This window comes from Anolis carolinensis, chromosome 1, assembly GCF_035594765.1.
Source record: "Anolis carolinensis isolate JA03-04 chromosome 1, rAnoCar3.1.pri, whole genome shotgun sequence".
NCBI classification, from domain to species: Eukaryota; Metazoa; Chordata; class Lepidosauria; order Squamata; family Dactyloidae; genus Anolis; species Anolis carolinensis.
This window is the reverse complement of record NC_085841.1, coordinates 93,295,617-93,318,253: the sequence shown is the minus strand read 5'-3', so window position 1 is coordinate 93,318,253 and position 22,637 is coordinate 93,295,617. Positions and strand designations below refer to the sequence as shown.

Genomic DNA, 22,637 nt, shown 5'->3' with positions numbered 1-22,637 from the left:
TTCAATATTTATTTATTAGTTTATATAGTCCGTTTTCCTCCAATACATTCATGGGGTCTAAATTACCCTAACAACTTTACCACACTGGCTCCCTGGCAGGGATCATTAGCTGCTGGGAAAAAAGCAGGGCAGAGTTATTTCTTGAATTCTTGTTAGATGCATCTAGTTAGACTTTGTGGGAGACAGGATGATAATTTTGATAGCCATTGGATCCAGTAGACCTCATCTGTTTTAAATGTTCAGGTTTGTTTAATTTGATTTTCCTAGCAGCAATCTTAACAAAAGAGGATAAAAGCAGCCTTTAAGATGGGCTAGTCGCCCCGGTGGCAAAGTGTGTTAAAGCACTGAGCTGCTGAACTTGCAGACTGAAAGGTCCCAGGTTCAAACCCCAGGAGCGGAATGCCGGCTTAGAAATGGAGATGAGCACCAACCCCCAGAGTCAGACATGACTGGACTTAACGTCAGGGGAAACCTTTACCTTTACTAGTCTCCTACTATGCGTTTTGAGTCAGGCAGTGGATTTTTTCTTTGCCAAGTTGGGTTTTAGTTTCTGAGGTTATAAAAAGTACCTTTCTGGACTGTAATGCCCAGAATCCCAGTGACCAGTGGATTCTGGGAACATCAGTTCAAAGGTGTAACTTTGCCAAGTGATGGCTAGATCATAAGATTCCTGTGCTGCTGCTGCTGTAAGTGAGAATCTTACAACCCATTGTGTGTTCCATCGTTTTTTGGCTTGCATTTCTTTCTTCACTCTTTTGGCACACACAGAGACATATGTATGTGCATGTACAAAAAATTACATGGAGCATTATGCAACTGTGTCATGCCCTCTGAAGAGGCCTGGTTTCACAAGAGTGGAGAAGGCACCCGCTGGAGGAGCTCTGCCAGGATGTCGCAGCCTGAGGGGGGAACACAAGACAACTCCCTCCCTCCCTATGTTATCATTCCTGCATCTTGTCAAGTGCCAACAGGGAGCATTCCCCTACTACTATACACACACACACACCATTTAAGGTGGCACAAGCCCTGGTGCCAACCCTAGGATGGCTTTGGGAAGCAGTCACTGCAGGCAAGTTACTGATGAAATCCCCTTTCCATCATCTTCCAGTAAAACTCCTGAGGGAGATGTGCCACTGTGCACCTTTGGAGAGAGTCAAAGAAGCTGGGTTGCTGTGAGTTTTCCAGGCTGTATGGCCATGTTCCAGAAGCATTCTTTCCTGACATTCACTTGCATCTATAGCAGGCATCCTCAGAGGTAGTGAGATCTGTTGGAAACTAGGCAAGTGGGGTTTAAATATCTGTGGAATGTTCAGGCTGGGAGAAAGAACTTTTGTCTATTGGAGGTAGGTGTGAATGTCGCAATTGGCCACCATGATTAGCATTGAATAGCCTTTCAGCTTCAAGGTCTGGCTGCTTACTGCCTGGGGGGAATCCTATGTTGGGAGGTGTTAGCTGGCCCTGATTGTTTCATGTCTGGAATACCTCTGTTTTCAGAGTGTTGTTCTTTATTTACTGTCCTGATTTTAGAGGGTTTTTTTAAAAAAAAATACTTCAGATTTTGTTCATTTTTATGGTTTCTTCCTTTCTGTTGAAATTGTCCACATGCTTGGGATTTCAATGGCTTCTTTGTGTGTTCTGACATGGTGGTGGTTAGAGTGGTTCTGTGTTCTCAAATAATCTGCTGTGTCCAGGTTGGTCCTTCACATGCTCTGCTATGGCTGACTTCTCTGGTTGGATTAGTCTGTAGTGCCTTTCATGTTCTTTGATTCATGCTTGGTCAATGCTGCCTTTGGCTGTCCCTACATAGACTTGTCCATAGCTGGATGGTATAAGGTAGACTCCTGCAGAGGTGAGAAGCTCTACCACTTCTCCAGGGCAAGGAGGCTTTGGATGCTGTCCCATCTGGGGCTCTTTCGTGTCTCCCTGTTTTTTTTTTGTTTTTTTTTTTAAGCAGATGCTTACTCAGCCACTTCGCTCCAGTTCACTCCCTTTTCCGACTGTCTCCGGCTCCTGCGTCTTTTTTTACTTTCTCCTCCTCCTCCTCCTCCTCCTCCTCCTCTTGGCCGCCCCACCCCTCGGCCGCCCCACCTCTTGCGCTCTCTCCCTCCTCCTGCCCCCTTTCTACCTCCTCCCTCCCAAAGCTTGACAAAAGTTTTTAAAAGCTCAGCCTTCAAGTTAGGCAGGGTTAAACCAGAAGGGGCTGGGTGTTTGGGTTTGAGGGGGCGAGGGCTTTCCCCTTTTTAACAAAACAAGCCCTCAAGGTCTCCGCACTTTTCTTTCAGGAGAAGGGGAAAGGAAGGAAGGAAGGAAGGACAAAAGAGCAGGAGGAGGTTTGGAAAGTTTCAAGCGGCAGGTCGGGGCGCCGGAAAGCGGGCTCTCGCTTGGCGAATTGTAACCCTCTGAGGAGCCGAGGCACTTGCTTTGCCTTCCTCCCTGCTGGCGGGCCAAGGTAAGGATGGGGCAAGGCTCTCTTGTTTTCACTTGGGGGGAAAGTAGGGGAGATTTCAAGTTGGCTCCAAGCAGGAGGATTGCGGCTACCTCTGACTTGGAAGCTCAGTGCACACTTTCCTTCGGGTTATGTGTCTTCGACAGGATTCGATTATATATATAGATAGTCAACAAATGCATCAAACTTTTTCCTGGGTGAGAAAACCACATTTCAGGAGATGGCATTTCCCCCAGCGCAAACTTTTGCTCTCCCAGGGCCTTTCCACGCAGCCATATAACCCAGAATATCAAGGCAGAAAACCCCACAATATCTGCTTTGAACTGGGATATCTGAATCCACACTGCCATATAATCCAGTTCAATGTGGATTTTATTCAGCTGTGTGGAAGAGGACTAAGTCTCCTCTCCTTTGCCCACGGAGAAAGTTCTCAACTTGGGTTGCTGTGAGTTTTCTGGGCAGTATGGCCATACTCCAGAAGCATTCTCTTCTGACGTTTTCCCCACATTTAGGCCGGCATCCTTAGAGGTTGTGAGGTATATTGGAGACTAAACAAGGGAAGTTTATATATCTGTGGAAGGTCCAGGGTGGGAGAAAGAACTCTTGTCTGTTGGAGGCAAGTGTGAATGCTGCAATTAATCACCTTGATTAGCACTGAAAAGCCTTGCAGCTTCAAGGCCTGGCTGATGTGGAGAATGCTTCATGGGGCCCTTCCATGCAGCCCTATATCCCAGAATATCAAGGCAGAAAATCCCACATTATCTGCTTTGAACTGGAATATATTGCCGTTGGACTCACCTAACCCTGTTCAAAGCAGATATTGTGGGATTTTCTTCCTTGATATTCTGGGATATAGGGCTGTGTGGAAGGGCCCTGGAACACGGCTATACAGCCCGGAAAACTCACAGCAACCCAGTGATTCCGGCCATGAAAGCCTGCGACAACACAGTTCTCAGCTTCTTGCTTAGGCGAGCCAGCCAAGGTCCATCCAACCTTGGGAAAAGCGAAGCGCCTCGCAACATTGTGTCCCCGTTAACTCTGCCATTGAGGACAGAGAGGACCTGAACCTGGTTCCACACGCATCCAGGCACGCGTACACGCGTGCTGGCATACGCACGCACCCGGTCAGCTCCCAGACGGAAAGCGGGGCTCCGGAGGAAGAGTTCATCCTCAGCCAAGTCCGGAATAAAGGGGGGCTTTTGTCCTGATCAAGAGCTACTGGTAAAGCCCTCGCCGGCTGACTTTCACGTGGTGTTGCTGATCTCCCTTCTCTCTGCCGCCAACCCCAACACACACTTCTTTTTCTTGATAATAGACCAGTCTTTTGTTCAGGGATATTGCAGCCCGCCGCCTGGGCGCTTGGGGGCTGCTGGTGTTGGGGGGAGGGCTGGGCTCACCCTTTGGCCAAGGCCAGCTCCTGGTTTCATTGGGTGCCTTCTGGTTTGAAAAGCACCCTTCAGGTGAGGAAAGGTAAGGCGCGTCTAGCTTGGAGACTCAGAGCAGGCCCTAACAGAACCTGAGGGCTGCATTTACACCAGGCATAGGCAAGCTTGGTCCCTCCACGTGTTTTGGACTCCAACTCCCACCTTTCCTCACAGCCTCAGGCCCTTTCCTTTTCCCCCTCACCCCTTAAGTGGCTGAGGGGGGAAAGGAAGGGGCCTGAGGCTGTGAGGAATGGTGGGAGTTGGGAGTCCAAAACACCCGGAGGGACCAAGTTTGCCCATGCCTGATCTACACTGTAGAATCAATGCAGCTTGACACCACTTTAACTCCCATGGCTCAATGCTATGGAATCGTTAATGTAGTTTTACAAAGTCTTTAGTCTTCCCTGGCAAAGAGTGCTGGTGCCTCACTAAACTACAACTCCCCTGGTTCTGTCATAGCATCCAGCCAGGGCAGTACATGTGGTGTTAGTTGTCAAAGCCTTTCATGGGTTGCTGTGGGTTTTCCAGGCATATGGCCATGTCCCAGAAGCATTCTCTTCTGATGTTTCACCCACATCTATGGCAGGCACCCTCAGGGTTGTGAGGTCTGTTAGAAACTAAGCAAGAGAGGTTTATATATCTGTGCAAGATCACGGGTGCGAGAAATAACTCTTGTCAGTTCTTTCTGACAATGTGTGAATGTTGCAATTAAGCACCTTGATTAGCATTTAAAAACCTTGCAGCTTCAAGGCCTGTTTGATTCCTGACTCTGAAAACAGGAATTCCAGACATGAAACAATCAGGGTCAGCTAACACCTCCCAACAAAGGATTCCTCCAAGCAGAAATCAGACAGGCCTTGAAGTTGTGAGGCTCATCAATGCTAATCAGAGTGATTAATTGCAACATTCACACCTGCCTCCAACTGTCAAGAGTTCTTTCTCCTACCCTGGACCTTCCACAGATATATAAACCCCACTTCCAACATACCTCACAACCTTTGAGGATGTGTGCCATTGATGTGGGCAAAACATCAGGAGAGAATGCTACTGGAACATGGCCATACAGCCCGGAAAACTCACAGCAACCCAGTTCAAGTGGTATTAAGGTGTATGAATTCTACCAGTGCAGATACACCTTTAGCTTCAGCGGCTCTTGCAATAGCAAAACAACAAAAGTGAACAGAGTGAGGGGTTACATTCAAGAATTGGAGAAAGCAGCGAGGAGCACCTTTGCAGGACAGAAGCCATGGATTCTGTATCCACGGATTCAACCGTCCCTGGATTGACAATGTTTGTATCATGAAAAAAGATTCCAAAAAGCAAACTTTAATCTTATTTCAATATAAGGGGCAGCCCTTTACTAAACCATTGTGTGCAATGGGATTTGAGCATCCACAGTCTCTGGTATCCGTGGTGTGGTCTGGAACCAAAGCCAGCAGATACCAAGGGACCATTATACCTTAACTGTTATGCCCAGTTTATCCTCTCATTCCCTTGCAATCTGTGGACCATTGCGTTTCAGAAGTGAATGTCCATCCAAAGGTTTTTGGTTTGGTTTTGCTTTTTTTAAGGCAACAAGAACAACCAAAGAAAGAGTGTCTCTCCCTTATGAATAGGGAGAGGAGGAAGGGAATGGGAGAGAGAAGAAACGGCTGCCTCTTAGCATTTATTCAGCCATACTAACATCTGGATTTCTGAAGCCTCCAGACTTTGAAGCTGTTTATTGCAGTATTTCCTGGGAAGAGGGTGGGGGTGGAGGAAAGAGGAAGAGACCTTTGAAGTGAAACTCTGGTGCTGAGCCATGACACCTAACTAGAATACAAATGAGAGAAGACTGAACAGACAGGAGATCATGTGCAATGGATATGCAGGGATTTTTGCACTGTAGTCCATGCACAACAGAGTAGAATGTACACTCATTATCACTAGTACCTGTTCGACACATTGGTATCTCATTCATCCTTTCTGGAAAATTTTAGGAAGTCAAACTATCTAGAGTCAGGGAAACGAGATGTAAAGATAAACCATCCTATGGAATTTTGGGCTGAATGAGGAAATCAGGATTAGAGACAGTTTAGTCTTATTCTTGTTTGCTCAGAACGATTTCCTCTCTGCATTAAGTGAAGTGTGCCATGCAATTCTGGGTATGTTTTACTCAACCATCAATGCTACTTTGTTCAGTTGAGCTTACTTCTTAATGCTGTAGAATCACAGTCTTAACTTTGTAGTGAAATTGCTCAGAGTTGCAGCTGAACACTCTGACGTTGCCCAATTTTTTTGTTGCGTGCACTCCACACACATATTTCTGACTTAGGCAGACCTAAGGGGTTTTCTTAGCTGAATTTGTTCCGAGGAGGTTTGTCCTTGTTGAGGCTGAGAGAGTGTGTCTTCCCCAATGGCCTCTCCCAGTGGCCTCGTCCCAGTGGCCTCGTCCAGCACTTAAACCACTACATAATACTGGGTTTCTATACCGATATTGCTCAGAGTCTTTCTTCCTGTGCAATTGCAGTTGGCATTAAAGCAGTTCAGAATCCGTTCCCCAACGTTTTTCATTTTATGAATATATTGTACACCCCAGGAGCCCCTGGTGGCGCAGCGGATTAAACCTTGCTGATCCAAAGATTGGCGGTTTGAATCCGGGGAGTGGGGTGAGCTCCCCCTGTTAGCTCCAGCTTCTGCCAACCTAGCAGTTCGAAAGCATGCAAATGTGAGTAGATCAATAGCTGCCGCTCTGGCGGGAAGGTAACAGTGTTCCATGCAGTCATGTTGGCCACATGACCTTGGAGGTGTCTATGGACAATGCCGGCTCTTCGACTTAGAAATGGAGATGAGCACCATCCCCCTAGAGTCAGACACGACTAGATTTAATGTCAGGGGAAACCTTTACCTGTGCACTTAAAAGTGGAATAACATTTTGACCTAAAGGAAGTCTTATTGCAGAGCACACTCCAAACATTTTGCTACCTGAGACAAGACAAAATGTTCCCATACGCAGCTCCCTGTATAGAAGCCCACTGGAGTGGCAGCTGAATCTAGAGTGCAGTGACATCTTCCAGCATGTGGTTCACCTGAGGCTTTGGGGGTTGCAAAACAAACATCATGGAATATGTAATTCTGTTCTGCAGCAGAAGAGACAGCCAGGAGACTGCTGCCATATTCACCACCATCCTCTGCTAGCTCAGGTAGTCATTTCAGTTTGCCTAATGGTAGGGCTGGTCCTGACATTATGTCCTGTAGTTTACTCAGTTGAGTATTTGTGTACCCAACACAAGCTTCATGTCAAGGAAATAAAACCCAACATTCCATCCAGCAGACAAACAAGTTGTGTTTGGTCTCAAAACCAAATGTTCCTTCAGTTTGGATAGAAAGACAGTTGTACAGGTGGCATCTGTTTCCTGCTGAATAACATTTCAGCCTGAACTAAATATTCTCCCTCTGAAGCACGTGGAGCCGATTCTCTGGTGAATGTTTTGTAGGCATTTTTATGAATTGTTTCATGGTCTCTGATGGGTGTTGATATGACATCAGCTGTTGGAAACACTCATGCTGCTGTTCCCCTTGCATCTGACCCTCCTTGCACCTGACAAAATGGGCCCTGTGCTCTATGTCTTAGTCTCTAAGATGCTAACAGCTGCTTGCTGGTTTTGCTCATCAACATCAGTTTCTTAAAATGGGCCCTTAGCCATAAAACAAACTTCGGGGATTTCAGTTTGGAAATTAAGGAAAGGAAATAGGGTTGTTTGGGGGGGGGGGTCAATTTCTCTGCATTTCTTTGTTTGCTGGTCTCAGTTGTAGCTCACTCCTCCCTCCCTCATTTATCTTCCATTCCACCAAGACATTCAGATAGTTGTGCAAAGTGATCTAGCTCCCACTTTGTCCTCTAAACAGAATTGTCAAGTCAGGGTGAGAGATGGTGGCTGGCCCACACTCAACCAATGAGCTTCATAGATGAAATGTGATTTGAACCAAGGTCTTCTCAAAGTGGGTCTAATTCTGTTAACCAATAAAGAAGACTAAATCTGCATTGGTCAAATATATCCGTGTCTTTTCTGGTATAGATTGAGATTGGATTTGCAGCCTTATCAAACAGCAGGAAAAGCTAGGAGCATGGACTTTTCTTCTTTAAAATGAACTAGGTAATTGTATAAGCTATGGTGTCCTTTTGAAATTCTAGATAGATTTCCTAGCTACCTTTCTGTGCTCATGACATCCCTTCCATATGAAATTTTGTCTCAACCCCAAAATAATCACCACCACAAAATATAATATTCTTTATGTAAATTTGGGTTCTCTCTTGCTGCCATCCTCCAGACATTCCAAACTGCAGCCCCCATCATCCCCAGTCACCACGGGCTGAATATAATGGTCTTGTAGTTTGACACAACTGAGCAGTACCAGTTTCTCATAGATTATTCAGTTTATTGTGTATTTGTTACATGTGTGTGTGTGTCCTGCCAGTTGTTTGAATGCAGATAGAAAGGGCTTTTAAAGTATAATTTCATAGGTTTTTTTGGGTAGGTTTTTATGTAAACTAAAACTAATTTTTCCAGCTGTGTGCAAGCTCCACACGACATCACCACAGAACCATGGCAAATGCTTCCCCGTGGTCCTCTGACATGGCACTCAGTCATCGGCCCAAGGACTGAAAATACTGAAGTGGACTTACGTGTCCTGGAAAACATGAGCCACATGACATGACACATCACCCAGCTTACATTTAAAAAGTGTTCCACTTTCCAAGCTGTGGCTTCTAAGATCAAATTTTTCCTGCATATGGTCATTGAAAATGCTAACCAAGTAATGCTATCACCACTTTCTTTCTATGACATGCTCTCTTTTTCAGGAAAGACAGTAAAGCCCATTTTCAGACGAGCTGCTGTTAAACAGCACACGCTTAATGTATTTTGTGTGCGCAGTGTTCCAAATGCGATGATCCCTCATGGCTAGCTGACATCCCTTTCCTTCCCTGGCTGAAGGCACACTGTTGTCTCTGAAGGGGAATAATATGCAGAGAGCATTGCACAGCATGGTAGAACAGCTGTAGCCTCCCTAAGTTCCCTTGGCAAACTTCCTAAAGCATGTGATATACCTGCACTGCTGGCCAAGTGAAAAAGTGACCACACACTCAGCTAGTTGTTTAGGTTCATGCTATCCAAAGTTATTTGAGCTGGTCCCCACAGAATTACTGTCATCTGAAAGGCCCCAGTGGCACAATGGGTTAAACCCATGTGCCGGCAGGACTGCTGACCAATAGTTTGGTGGTTTGAATCCGGGGAGAGCGGGTGAGCTCCCTTTGTCAGTTCCAGCTCCCCATGTGGGGACATAAGAGAAGCCTCCCACAAGGATGATAAACATTAAAAAAAATCCTGGCATTGCCTAGGTGATGTCCTTGCAGATGGCCAATTCTCTCACACCAGAAGCAACTTGCAATTTCTCAAGTTGCTCCTGACACACACACACAAAAAGCAGGATTGCAGCAGAGAAAATAAAACTGTGACTGATGTGTGTCTGGCTATGAAGCATAGCAATCAACCAAAAGCATGGCAGGATTCTGTTCAGAGAAGAGTGCATTAGAAATCTTCTTCATTGGAAAAATACTGCAGGATGAGAACATAGAATGCCACTTTGCTATGTTGAGATGATCTCCAGTCATGCATTGATGTGGAGTGATTGTCTCCTGAGCTGTCAATGCTTTTATCCAGAAATAGCTAGGTTCTTTAGCTTGCCCTAGAAATCACTTCAAAACAAGCCCAAGGCTTAGAACTTTAAAAAATCTCCTAGAATCTCCCTCCCCCCAGCCAACACAAACCATCCCATCTGTTCTTACTCAGAAATAAATCCTGTAACATTTAGTGGATCTTACTCCCTAGTAAGTTTGTATACTGTTGCTAACTCAGGTTGCAATCCCACACTTACTTTCTGAGTATTCTGTTCTGTTGAACTCAAAGTAAACCCAAACAGGATTACATTGTCAGAGATGTATCCTGAGTGAATATTCACAAGATGGAAAGTTTTTCTATCTCTTTTCTATAATTTGGAAGCAAATGTAAAAATGGTGAAACTGTTGGATATCTTCTATGTTGTAACCTTCATACACAACACAAGAGGCACGCAAGACGTGCCTGTTTGAACTATGTTAAGGACTCACAGCTTGCTGTGAGAAGACAGGCCAGGAGATGCCAGGTGCAAAGTCAGCAATGCGGTGCAAGCCATGACTTTATGTCAGCATGTCAGCAGTGGCATGCCACCATCATAGATAATATCAAAAGTGAGGCCAGGTTTTAACATTTATTCCTATTCAACTCTGTATGAGGGTTGGGAGTGGGGAAGATGGGATCCTTACACTTTTGAGAATTGTCACTTTTTGATTTGGAAAAAGGCTTTAAGGTTATCTAAATGCAAATGGTTAAAACATTTCAGACTGGTAGTCTTAGAATTTTTCCAAATATACAAACTACATTGTAGTTTGATCAAACTCAATTGAACACTCTTGAAAATAAGCAACCTCAAGAACTTGAAAGCTTTCTGAATAGAATACTTGCTGTTCCTAGTACAGTTTTTGATAGCAATATTTGAAAGGTCAAAAACAATAAATATAGCTCAATACACCAAAGACATTATTAACCTCTGTTCCAGCGCTGTCTGCTGCAGAAATATTCACTCTTAATGGGCAGTTTTCATGCCACTTCTATCCTAACTTCTGGTGCTTCTTTAGATTAAACTGGACTTGATGGATATTGAATATAGGATATAGATAAAGGATTGCCTACCCTCTGACAGTCCTGGAAACTGGGAATTGTCATCTGTACAACAGGGCACAGAAGCACTCTACATGCAGCACCATGTTTAATTCAAAATATCTCCCTGTATTCAATGAAGCACTGGTATAGTCTTCTCCCATTTGGTACCCTCTTGATTTGTCACAGTACGACTCCTGTCATTGCCATCTGGAGCAACCAAGAGTGTATAGTGGCTGGGAATAAGGGATGCTGTGGTCCCATCACTTCTGAAGGGCATTGGGCAGAAAAATGTCTTAATAAGTACTGTATGTCCAACAGTGCAGAGTTTGTTTATTAGTTCATTGTCAAGAAATGAAAATACAGTTCAAAGCTTGACATATATTGCCCCAAGAAAGGACTGTTATCCCCAATGTCATGAAAGCTGTATCTCATTAACACTTCTCTGGGTAGGCATTGGTAGAGCCCTAAGAAAGTGAGAAGTAAATGATTTTGTTGAAAGATATTTTTCTTAGAACTGCCTGAGTAATTCATGCAAGGAACACTTGCTTCTCAAATAAATACAGCCTTGGGAAATAATAACACTATTTTGCCTGCTGAAACAAATGTAAAAAATTATGATAAATTGAAAAGAAATATTGCTAACATGGAATTAAACAGATAAAGCTCGGAGTATGTCTTCCTGCATTAACAGACCAGAGAGGAATATAATTAAAAACAAATAATTGAAAATTTTCCATGAATAACACCTCTTTTGTTTTTAATCCTACTTTCAATCTGAAATAACTTTATACTGTAAAGAAATCCATTGCACCTGGAAGGAAGTCTGATAACGGGATATTTTAAAATCATCAGTAAGCCAGTTAAGGAATCAAGAAGTTATTATTTGAGAGAGAGGGGAATGAATGGTTCTTTCTCAGATAAAATGCAGAGAAAGGAGGTTTCTCAAAGACCAGTTTCATAAATCTCTTCTTCAGTTCCCATGGCTTAAAATTGACTAGGTATTCCTGTACACTGAGCTTCCACTTAGGGATAATATCTTTTATTTGAACCCTTCATGGACAAAATGACACTATAAACTGTGAGAAACTAACATTCAGCACTTGATACAGCAGTCTGACATCTCTAATCACTGGATGAAGAGGATTGGGGGGGGGGCAGTTAACTTATGGGGTTAGATACATGGGAGAAACTTTGATCTAGTAGAAACTTTCTCCTGGAAGAAGATGGGGAAACAATTTTCACCTATCCATTCCAGCTTTCAGTGCAACCTCCCATGGTGTTCCAAAGTTTCCTAAACCTCCCATAGCAGTTTTTGGGGTGTACCAAAGATCACAACAGAAAGGAGGATTTTTCAGACATTTGCCAGTACAACTCCTTTTAATGCCAATTTGGATCAAGTCCCTGTTTCTCACCATCTAGATACTGAGCAGAGAAATTAGCAATGTATAATAATGTCAACATATTCTACTGCTTTGTAATAGCACAAAGTTTATTTGGAAGAACCCACAATTCATGCAAATCTTTGCAGCCAATCTTAAAGGCTATAGCATGGTAGTGGAGCACAGAGTTGGCATGCAGAATATCACAGGTTTATTCTTTGCCTGGATCCCCCGTGTAAGAGGAGATTAACTATTTGATGATACGTTAAACTATCAAGCAGCAAAAGTCCAATTCTCCAATTCTCATACTAATATTAAGACCAACTATGAGTGCTTAACAATGGGATCATATTTTTGAATGTATAGGGGCATTTAAAATAACCTAATATGAATAAACTCAAATGTCTTCTGGGATTTGTGATGTGATACCTTTTCCATGTCTTTCTAAGCCATACTTTAGCTCTTTATTGTTGTTGTTGTTCTTTTATAGGTAGCAGGCAGTGAAGATGGGTGACTGGAGTGCTCTGGGAAGGCTCCTTGATAAAGTCCAAGCCTATTCCACTGCAGGAGGAAAGGTGTGGTTATCTGTACTTTTCATTTTCCGAATCTTGCTATTGGGAACAGCCGTGGAGTCTGCCTGGGGTGATGAGCAGTCGGCATTCCGGTGCAACACCCAACAACCTGGTTGTGAAAATGTCTGCTATGACAAGTCCTTCCCAATCTCTCATGTGCGTTTCTGGGTTCTTCAGTTTATTTTTGTGTCAGTGCCCACACTCATGTACTTGGCACACGTCTTCTACGTGATGCGAAAAGAAGAGAAGCTGAACCGAAAAGAAGAAGAACTCAAGGTAGTCCAGAGTGAGGGGGTTAATGTAGATATCCACCTCAAACAAATAGAAATAAAGAAGTTCAAGTATGGGATTGAAGAACATGGCAAAGTAAAAATGCGTGGGGGACTGCTCCGCACTTACATTATCAGTATTATCTTCAAATCTTTTTTTGAAGTGGCTTTTGTGCTCATCCAGTGGTACATCTATGGGTTCACCCTGCAAGCCATTTATGAGTGTGAACGAGTGCCATGCCCACACAAAGTGGATTGCTTCCTTTCACGTCCCACAGAGAAAACAATTTTCATTATCTTCATGCTGGTGGTATCAATAATATCTCTCACTCTGAACGTCATTGAAATTTTTTATGTTGTCCTCAAGAGCATTAAGGATCGCATGAAGACAAAAAATGACCCATTCTCTCCCAACAGCGGCTTGAGTCCCTCCAAGGAATGCGGGTCCCCTAAGTATGCCTACTTCAATGGTTGTTCCTCTCCAACTGCCCCATTGTCACCCATGTCTCCACCCGGGTACAAGCTCGTTACTGGAGACAGGAACAATTCCTCTTCATGTCGTAACTACAATAAGCAAGCTAGTGAACAAAACTGGGCAAATTACAGTGCAGAGCAGAACAGGATTGGACAAGCTGGGAGCACAATCTCCAACTCACACGCCCAGAACTTCGAATTTGCAGAGGAGCCTGAGAACACCAAAAAAATAGGCTCTGGGCATGAGCTACAACCTCTCACAGTTGTGGACCAGAGGCCTCCAAGCAGAGCCAGCAGTCGAGCCAGCAGTCGACCTCGACCTGATGACCTGGAAATCTAGCCCTCCCAGGCTGCAAGAGGGTTATTTAACACAACTGTGCTATGAAATGCATTAGAATATGCAGACATGCTGTTCATGCTGTTCCATTGGAAATGGTACTTTAACAATCTCAATCTGGAGATGTTAACAAACATTTTTTTAAAACTTGGATTTTTTTAAAGTGGGAAGTTGGGGTGGTGTGGGGAATTACAGTACGTCTTGGTATTTAAAGTAGCTGATTTAAAAAACGTTTAATGCTCTCTTTAAAAAAAAACTTAGTCAATACTAAAGTAGTGGGTTGGGTTTTTGTTGCTTTAGAAAGATTATAAAATGTCTGGACTTGTGTGTCTGTAATATACTGATTCTTTTCCTAAAGAGTTTTGTTTTCATTATGCTAAAAACAAATGTTAAATTGAGTTAATTTGGGAGCCAGGATGAAATGACGATGGTATTCATTTATTGAGCAACTAACATGTTGCAAGTTGGATTTTTGATCCTTTAAAAAAAAGAACATTCCATTGTTGACAAGTGCACTTTGAAGGAAATTTTACTGGCATGAACTTTTCAGTGTTTATACCAGACTTGAGCAAACTTTGGCCCTCCATGTGCTTTGGACTTCAACTTCCACAATTCCTAACAGCCGGTAAGCTAGCTGGGATGTCTGGAGTTGAAGTCCAAAACACCTGGAGGGCCAAAGTTTGCCCATGCCTGGTCTCTATACTCCTGTCATTGTAGTATGTTTCCCTGGAATTGCACAACTCCCATTTCAGACAAGGCCCACCCAATATGCCTTGAACATTTGCTTCTTATGCTTCAGATACAGCAATCTTTGGTTGAGATGGACCACCACTGTCAGATCCTACTGATTGTATATACATTTCTCTGTGAATCTGGACAAGGATGAAACGTGGTTTCGTGTTATTAACCACAGACAGCAAGCCTGTCAATAGCTAAGCCGTACTGAAAGTAGTGGGATTTTCAACTATTGTCACTGGAATTGCAACCACTAGATTCCAAACCAGAATTCTGAAAGCACTGAGAATGTTTCCACTAATTTCACTGACAATTGTAGTGCATTGGTAGATGTACTGAATTTGTCCTATATACCAATATTCTGTGGATAGGGACCATCTCAGTTACTTCAATATGCACAAACTGATTTTACAACGACACAAAAATTAATGTGAATGGAAAGCTCCTGGATAATTGGGAGCTTTGGGTGTTCGTTACCACATCCACATCACTTGTTTATTTGTATATTATTTTTAAAGACATGGAATTGTAGAGGCATTCATAGATTATAAACTCACACCATTGTGCACACAAAATGCTTAAGTGTTTTGGGATATTATGGGTCACTATGATGTTTACATGAAATGATTGCAGCAGTGCAAGCAAAATTCATATCAACAACTTCAATCTTGTTTTCATATTTCCTATAGCAGATGTTTTGTTTTTTTGTACATATAAAATATGAATACCATCATAACAATCAAGTCCTGGCAACCCTTGAAATAATCATATTTGACTTTCATTTTGTCTGGATAAGAATTATGACACTCAAAGTTGCAGGCTTCTGCAGTTAAGAATTAATTTCTTTGACTTTTTTAAAAAAGAAGAAATGAATCTTCTAATTTACCTAGTCCATTTCTCTGATCTGTTGTAATTTATGCTTGAATAATACAGAAGGTAGTAAAGGAAGTAGGGGTGGGGTGGGGTGGGAGAGGGGAATGCTTGACTGACAATAATGTGAGAGATTGGGGAACAGTTTATTCATCCATGTGCACCCTGTAGGTCTGCAGTTATTACATGATAACCTCACATCACATCAAGGACAGAGCAAAGATGTGAAAAGAGATGCTTGATAACTGCAACCACAGTTGACTGTGTGAATGGACCCTTACACAAACTGCTTTGAGCTGTACTAATAATACATGCCTACATTGGTTTTAGTGTAATCAAGGATGTTTTTGCTTGTTGTTCACTTGCAAACCAGCTCAACTCAAATATTATGGTTTGGTTCAATTCTCATCATTCATTCCTTTGTGTGACTTTTGATATTTGCACATAATGTATTGTCAGGATGCAAGTGAGACTGAAAGAGTACAATTCTAATTTATTTGAAATATTTGCTATGGAAAGATACCAGTTTTTATGTTCTTTGTCAACCACAGTGCCTTCTAGTTCAACACAGTTCAACCAGGAATGTAGCCTTGGTTTCCTTTGCAACAACACAGATTTATAGGTTTATATAACATGTTTTACTAAGTTGTTTGACATTCTCTATTAAAAATCATTGCCAAATTCATTGGCTGCATGAATGCCACCATAGTTCATCAAATCACATTGTCTGGAGAAAAAAAAACCTTAGTCAATAAAGTTTTAATTTAGTATAAATCAGGCTTGCCAATTGTTATTTTGTGCGTCGGGGCAACTTGGCTTTAAATACTGGAAAACAGCTTTGGCTGCAGGTTCCATCAATAACCTTTTCTGTGCTATAGAGCAAACTTTGGCCCTCCAGGTGTTTTGGACTTCAAACTCTCACAAATCCTAACAGTCGGTAAGCTGGTCGAAGTTTGTTCATGCCCGCTAAGAGTTCTTGTGCACCTTGCTAAAAGAATGAAGATGAAAGCAAAAGCTTTTGTAGCCAGTCTACTTCCTCAGGCAAATTAAGTGAAGTGTCTAGGGACATACTTTTAGAAGCAGATTGTAATCATAAAAATCTTTAAAAATGCAAACCTTGTGGGTAATAATTGTGGTTGGGGGATAAATGCAGGAGAAAAGATGTTCTCTAAAGCCACGGAGAATAGATAACCATATAAATAATGGAGGGAGTTGTTGGAATTGTCATGCTGACTAGGAACCAAAAAGGAGACATGATAAGTAGTCAAGGAGACATTGTGTGAATCTGGTGTTAGCTAATGTAATAATTGGCTCTGTTCGATCCACTGTCAATGAGCTGTAAGTCATGCTTGTGGATAATAGTAGTGTTCCCTAGAAAGGGGTGGCCATACCATTAGGCGGAGTGAGAATGCTACCTTAGGCAAAAGATGCTGGGAGGAGAAAGAAGCAAAGCCAGTATGATGTAGTAGTTTGAGTGCTAAACTAGGGCTCTGGGAAAAAAGTATTTCAATTCCCATTCAGACATCAAAATCCACTGAGTGACCTTAAAAAATTCACTCTTTCTCAGCCTCAGAGGAAGGCAATGGAAAACCTTTGAGTGATAGGTTTTTAATCATTTGGTTTTAATTTATACGTTAGTTTTATTCTATGTATGTATATGTGGCATCAAACTTTGCCTTCTTTTGTGAACGGCTCTGAGTCCCCTTCGGGGTGAGAAGGGCAGGATATAAATGTCATAAATAAATAAACATCCACTCGTCATATATTGAAATCCACTTAAAGGAATATGAGGACAAGCAAAGCAGGTAATCCTATAGTAATACATCAAATGGACTCACTCAATGACAGGCATGTAGCTGGGGGGGGGGGGGGCTTGAGGGGCTTCAGCCTCCCCTGAAATTCTCAGGGTGGTCCATGAGAAGGCCTTACATTTATTATTTAAATTGTTATGTTTATTCATATCATGATCTGAGCACCATGCTCAATATATCCCATATGCATGGGGTTATTGGTATAACAATACAAAAGGTTTGCTAGGGTAGATCCTCTCTCACTCAGACTCAGCCCCCCCCCCCCCCCCAACCAAAATCCCAGCCCCTCCTGAATCAAAATCCTGGCTACGGGCCTGCTCAATGACTATATGACTACGAGTTAAAAGGCAGTTTCGGGCAGGTTCTCCTGATTGTAACCTTGGAGGAGACTACTTACCTTTCACTGTAGCGCAAGGTGAGCAAAATTCAATCCAAGGCACAGTCTTTTGGCCCTCAATACCTCCAGACTCTCCAGGTCACCTTTTCCAGCCCTGACTTCTAGGGAAAAGAAGTTATTTTTGAAATTGCTTTCAAAGCAGCTCAGGTTGTACTACAAGCTGCATTACAGCAAAAGAGAAAACTGCATGTAGAATTGCATGTTTCTACATAGCCTGAATCACAACTGCTCAGGCAGCTACAGAAGTAAGTCAAAAAGAAACCGGAAAAGTAATTAGCCTTGTTTTGCAATGCAATTTCCTTGGGAAATTTGCATTATGCTTTAGTACCAAGTTATATTTCCTATGATGTTTTCCCTGTTCCAAATTACAAAATATAAAATCTATCAGTATGGTGTACCATTTTAAAAATGGCAAATTCAAAATATTTGCTTTCAGCACTCACTATTCTCACCTGCCATTGTTTTGTGTATTTCATGTTCATTCTTTGACTCCTGCTTTCAGAACCACTAGGCATGTCTTGATTCCTCCTTCTGTGATATTGCAAAATGTTCTACCCAACAGGTGTTTTGGGTTCTTCATACACCTGTGAGAAATAAGTATTATGCAATGCAACAATAATTGCATCCTAGGGTGTATGTTTGCCATTTCACTTTTAGCCAGATCCATACATGAGATCTAAAAATCTCACTGAAGGACAACTTTCTATTTCAAGACAAAGGAGCTCTTCTACAAGATACTCCTTGCTGGGTTTAAAAAATAATGTAGAAATATTATACAAGAAGAATACTGATGCCTGCTAATTAGTTCCCACACAAAGTTTAGGAGCTGCACCTAAAAGTAGCAGGTATTGTGCAAAAAACTGCAATGGCACAGCCTCAAATTTACATTCTGAAATTAAAGACACAGCACATGAGGGTAGTTAGGTTTGTATCATATAGGCCAGGCAGGAAGATGGAGTGCACTGCCCCCCAAAAAGAATTCTACCCACTGATGAAATGTCCTATCAGTTCCCAATTTTCTAGCATTGCTGTAACATAAAGAACAATTCAGCATTTAGAAAGAGAGTTTATGTACCCAAAACAATGGGAGAACATGCAAAATTACCTAAAGAATGCAAAACAGCAAGAGTGATTGTTGTAGGTACCTCATTCTTTGCAGTTTTTTTTTAAATGGGGAGTAAAAGAATCTTGCACTGGGAAAGCAGCATTCTTATTTGGAGGGACAAAGCTCCCCTCTGCCCCCCTAACCCCACCCCACAACACATGAAGAAATAAATTCAATTTAGAGGCTTTTCACCTAGCACACTTCAAGGTAAATGCCAAAACAAGCCAAATAAAGGCCCTCTTCTGTCTTTTACCCCACACAAAGGAGACGACTGCTGCTGGAGTCCAAAGGAAGAGGAACTGAGTGGCAATTGGGCCAACAAGTTGATGAAAAAAGCTTCACATTTTCTTTCACTCTTGCTATAAAGCTACTTAGCTATTGATGTGCCAGGCAATGTACAGAGACCAATGCCTTCTTTTTGTTAAGCTATAGGATAGTTCTAAGGTGGCTTGCAATATAAGTTAAAAACAAACATAGCTAAAACAATATATGATACAAACCTAGTTAAGCCATTAATGTAAAACATTTAAAACAAATTCAAAGCATAGTAAAAGACACTGCACACCTCATAAAAAATCCTTCTCCCCAATTGGTTAAAGCCTGAAGGTCAACTAAGGTGTTTCCACTTTAAAAGAAATGAAATTATATATGCTTCCCCCAGCCTCAGAAATAACCACCCTCCATTCAAAGGCTGTGTGATATGCTCAGATTCTGTTCAAACTTTGCTATTTGTATTTTGGGATTTGAATACCTTCCTTACTGTTACCTCTTGATCATACTCCAAATGATATGCATTTTCTTTTTATATTCAGTGTGGTGCTTTTGTATTTATACTTGGCCACTCAACTCTAAATCTAAAAGGTACAATAGGGCTAAAATATTGGTTCAGAAAGAACTTCTTTCTCTTCTATTTTTAAACTTAAAATGCAAAACATTCTGTGTTACTGCCTTTGTTGTGTTGGCACAGCCCGAAGAAAGGAGCTTCTGTGTGGAAAATCCTTATCCTTGGAGTGGTGCCGTAGCATATATAAGCTGCCCTAACTTGCCTGCAGATTAGCCTTCTGCACTGTGGCCTGCAGATCAGGGGACTGCAAGGCTACGTTTTGAACAACTATTGTGTTGACCTTATGGTTTTCCTCATCTGACAAGCTTAGTAGCCAAAGCAATATCATGCCATGTTACATTTAATGCACAGCTTCTGGTTCCCTGGACAGCCAGAAATAAATTCCCTTGTCGAGTGAATAACTAATAGAAACATACACACTGCTGTGATAGAAGTGACACACACATTCATATTTTCGCAGTTATGGCTTGAATTTGTGTTGCTATCTGCCTTACAGTGCTTCAAGAAGAAGTTGAATACAAACATCTTTGCACTGATACTAGCAGGGACAGTAATGGTACTGTGATGACTAGCAATGTTTCACTTGTATTCATCCTATTATGGTATTTCCACAAAAATATGCAACACTCTTTCATTGCTTGAAAGTAATCAGAAACATAGTAATGACAGTATACACTTATCTAGGAATAAGTGCCACGGAATGCCTCAGCATCTTACTAACAAAGAACTAACATTTGCCAGTCATGGTCCAGTATAAAGTTCTTTATCATTCCTTTATGTTCTAACTAGCCTCAATAATTTGGGAGCAACTTTGGCCATCTTGCTGCCAATCTCAAACTCTTTATCATGTATACAATTTTTTAAAAGCACTGGTACCAGGTAAAAATTTAGTAGGACCATAATGGAACAGGATGGTGTAGTGCTTTGAGCATAGGACTATGACTCTGGAGCCCAGGGTTCAAATCCCTGCTCAGCCATGGAAACAATGATCTTGGGCAACTCACACTCCCTTAGTCTTAGAGGAAGGCAGAGATAAACTCCTTCTGAAAAAAAAAATTGTTCCAAGAAAACACCATAATAAATTCACCTTAGGGTCTTTATGAGTCGGAAGTGTCAACAATTGTGGAAACTCCCCATATTTTCCTTCATTGTGATTCCTGTAATTTGAAGTACTCAGATGTAAACCTCTTATCCCTTAATTGCTATGGTAGTTCAGGAAGCCTCTTCCCTATCTAATCATCTCAGTTATGCATCAAGACCACTTGAATAAACTTATCCAGATGGCCTTGCACACAAAACAGCATTTCATAGAAAGCTGCCTTGGCAGAATCGGGTTTAGTATATATCTAACAAACGAAATTAGCTTCCAGGGTCAAATAACAGCATGCATCAACATCTGATCAAGATGTCCATGTGTCCTGGAGTACAGAGGATACTGATATTTTCAAAGGGTTGTAAAGGGATAATTCTATGTTTGATAGTATCTTCCACTTTATGAAAAGTTTCCAGTGTAAGGCGAGCTGAAAGATGAAGAACAGGGAAACTTACATTTCAAGGACATTTCCTGGACAACATACTAACCAGGTCCACAGGTCACTGTCTTCCCTTCTATTGCAAGATGTATTTTATTTTTATATAAGTCATCATAATTGTGACTGCCAATTGGAGGGTACGGTGAAATAGTTGAATACTTCCTCCATGGTGGGAATATTCACAAGGTCATAGCTCTTCAAGGTATTCCAAAATATATGTATCTGGCACTCTAGGTGAGACGTGACATACGTAATCGTCACACAAAGCAGGCAACATCACATGATCTATTTGTTGTTGTGTGCCTTCAAGTTGTTTGTGACCTATGGCAACCTTAAAGATTTTATTGGCAAGATTTGTTCAGAAGAGGTTTGACATTGCTTTCTTTTGAGATTCATAAACCAAACTGTTATTGACTCACCCACTATCAGGATCCTTCTACTCCCTGAAGAAATACCTGTTCTTTTGTTTCTAGTAGGCCATTTCCCCTCTTCTTTGGAATGATATTGTCTGTCTCTCTGTCCACCCACCAACTCACATTTTCCATGACAACAAAGGCATTGTCACCCTAGGATTGGTGCTATCACAGCCTCAAAGGCCTTACTCACCAACGTCGTCGCTGATTTTCTCAACTGAGTGTTGTCAAAAAGACTTACTGTAGGTGGCATTTTAAAAAATGTCTTAAAGAGCTGCTATTAAAGACTATCAGAGATCCAGCATGGTGTATGATTTGAGCATTGGTCTATGACTCTGGAGACCAAGGTTCAGTTTCCCTTTAGGTCATGGAAACCCACTGAATGACCTTGGATAAGTCACACAGTCTTAGCTGCAAAAACAAAACAAAACAAAAACAACCTCTGTTATAGGTTTGCCTTAAGGTTGTCATTAGTCAGAAATGACAAAGAAAACACTATGTACAAATGGCCTCTGTGGCTTTTAACAATTTCCATTCTCAGAAACTATTAAGGAAATACTAACAGATGTCACAGGTTTCTGGGATGTTTTTGTTTTTGTGCTTTAGGTTTGTGACAGCTGAAAACTCAGGGACATATGCATGCTCCCTCAGCATTATAATTTACATTTTTGCTAGATTAAATGCCCTTCAATTAATTTATGTAGTTCTGCTAGTGGAAATTACATAAATTATGGTATATGAATTATTGTAATATTTGCTGCTCCTTTTTCTCCATCACACAGCAAAAGTAGAATGAAACTATTTAGCATGGTTATAAATGAAACATCTTCATGCCCTACAAATGCTAATCCTTGCTAAAACAAGCTATCTGTTTGTGCACATGTACTTGCCCACCAACACACTAGTTTCATGCATTTGTATGGAATCGCTACCCGTTTCTGTTTGTCCCATTCGTATGGCCCCATTTCCTTTTCTGGCCGCCGCTTCCGAAAATGGGTGCCTATACAAATGAGGTTTTCCACCCAGGATCTGAAAAAAAACCCCAAAGATTTTCAGACTTTGGGTGGTAAAGTGCCAGGGCCTACATCCGAGTGGGCCCGGTGCCCGGCTGTAGGCTCTGCCTGCCGTCCTACAAGTATCGAGTGCTCGGTGTTCGACTGTAGGCCCTGCAAGCCAGAGGGGGTTGTACCATTCCATGCCATCCAAATGGATGGAATGGTACAAATACATGAAAGAAACAGATGAAAGGGTATCTGGGCCCAACTCTATAGCAGACACATGCTTGGGTG

General features: G+C 42.0%; 1 protein-coding gene and 1 long non-coding RNA gene across 2 annotated transcripts; one reads left to right on the top strand and one right to left on the bottom strand.

Annotated features, from left to right (window-relative positions):
* The first annotated feature begins 2,159 nt into the window (after positions 1-2,159).
* gja1 (gap junction protein alpha 1) lies at positions 2,160-16,020 on the top strand. The gene is made up of 2 exons (XM_003215563.4): positions 2,160-2,449; positions 12,480-16,020. The coding sequence occupies exon 2, from the start codon at positions 12,496-12,498 to the stop codon at positions 13,642-13,644; it is 1,149 nt and encodes a 382-aa protein (XP_003215611.2). The 5' UTR covers positions 2,160-2,449; positions 12,480-12,495; the 3' UTR covers positions 13,645-16,020.
* Positions 16,021-17,364: 1,344 nt separating this feature from the next.
* On the bottom strand, positions 17,365-19,177 carry LOC103280615 (uncharacterized). Its single transcript, XR_001730929.2, has 3 exons — positions 19,125-19,177; positions 17,907-18,038; positions 17,365-17,555 (listed from the first exon to the last, which is right to left on the bottom strand). It is a non-coding gene; the product is annotated as an uncharacterized LOC103280615 (long non-coding RNA).
* Positions 19,178-22,637: the final 3,460 nt, after the last annotated feature.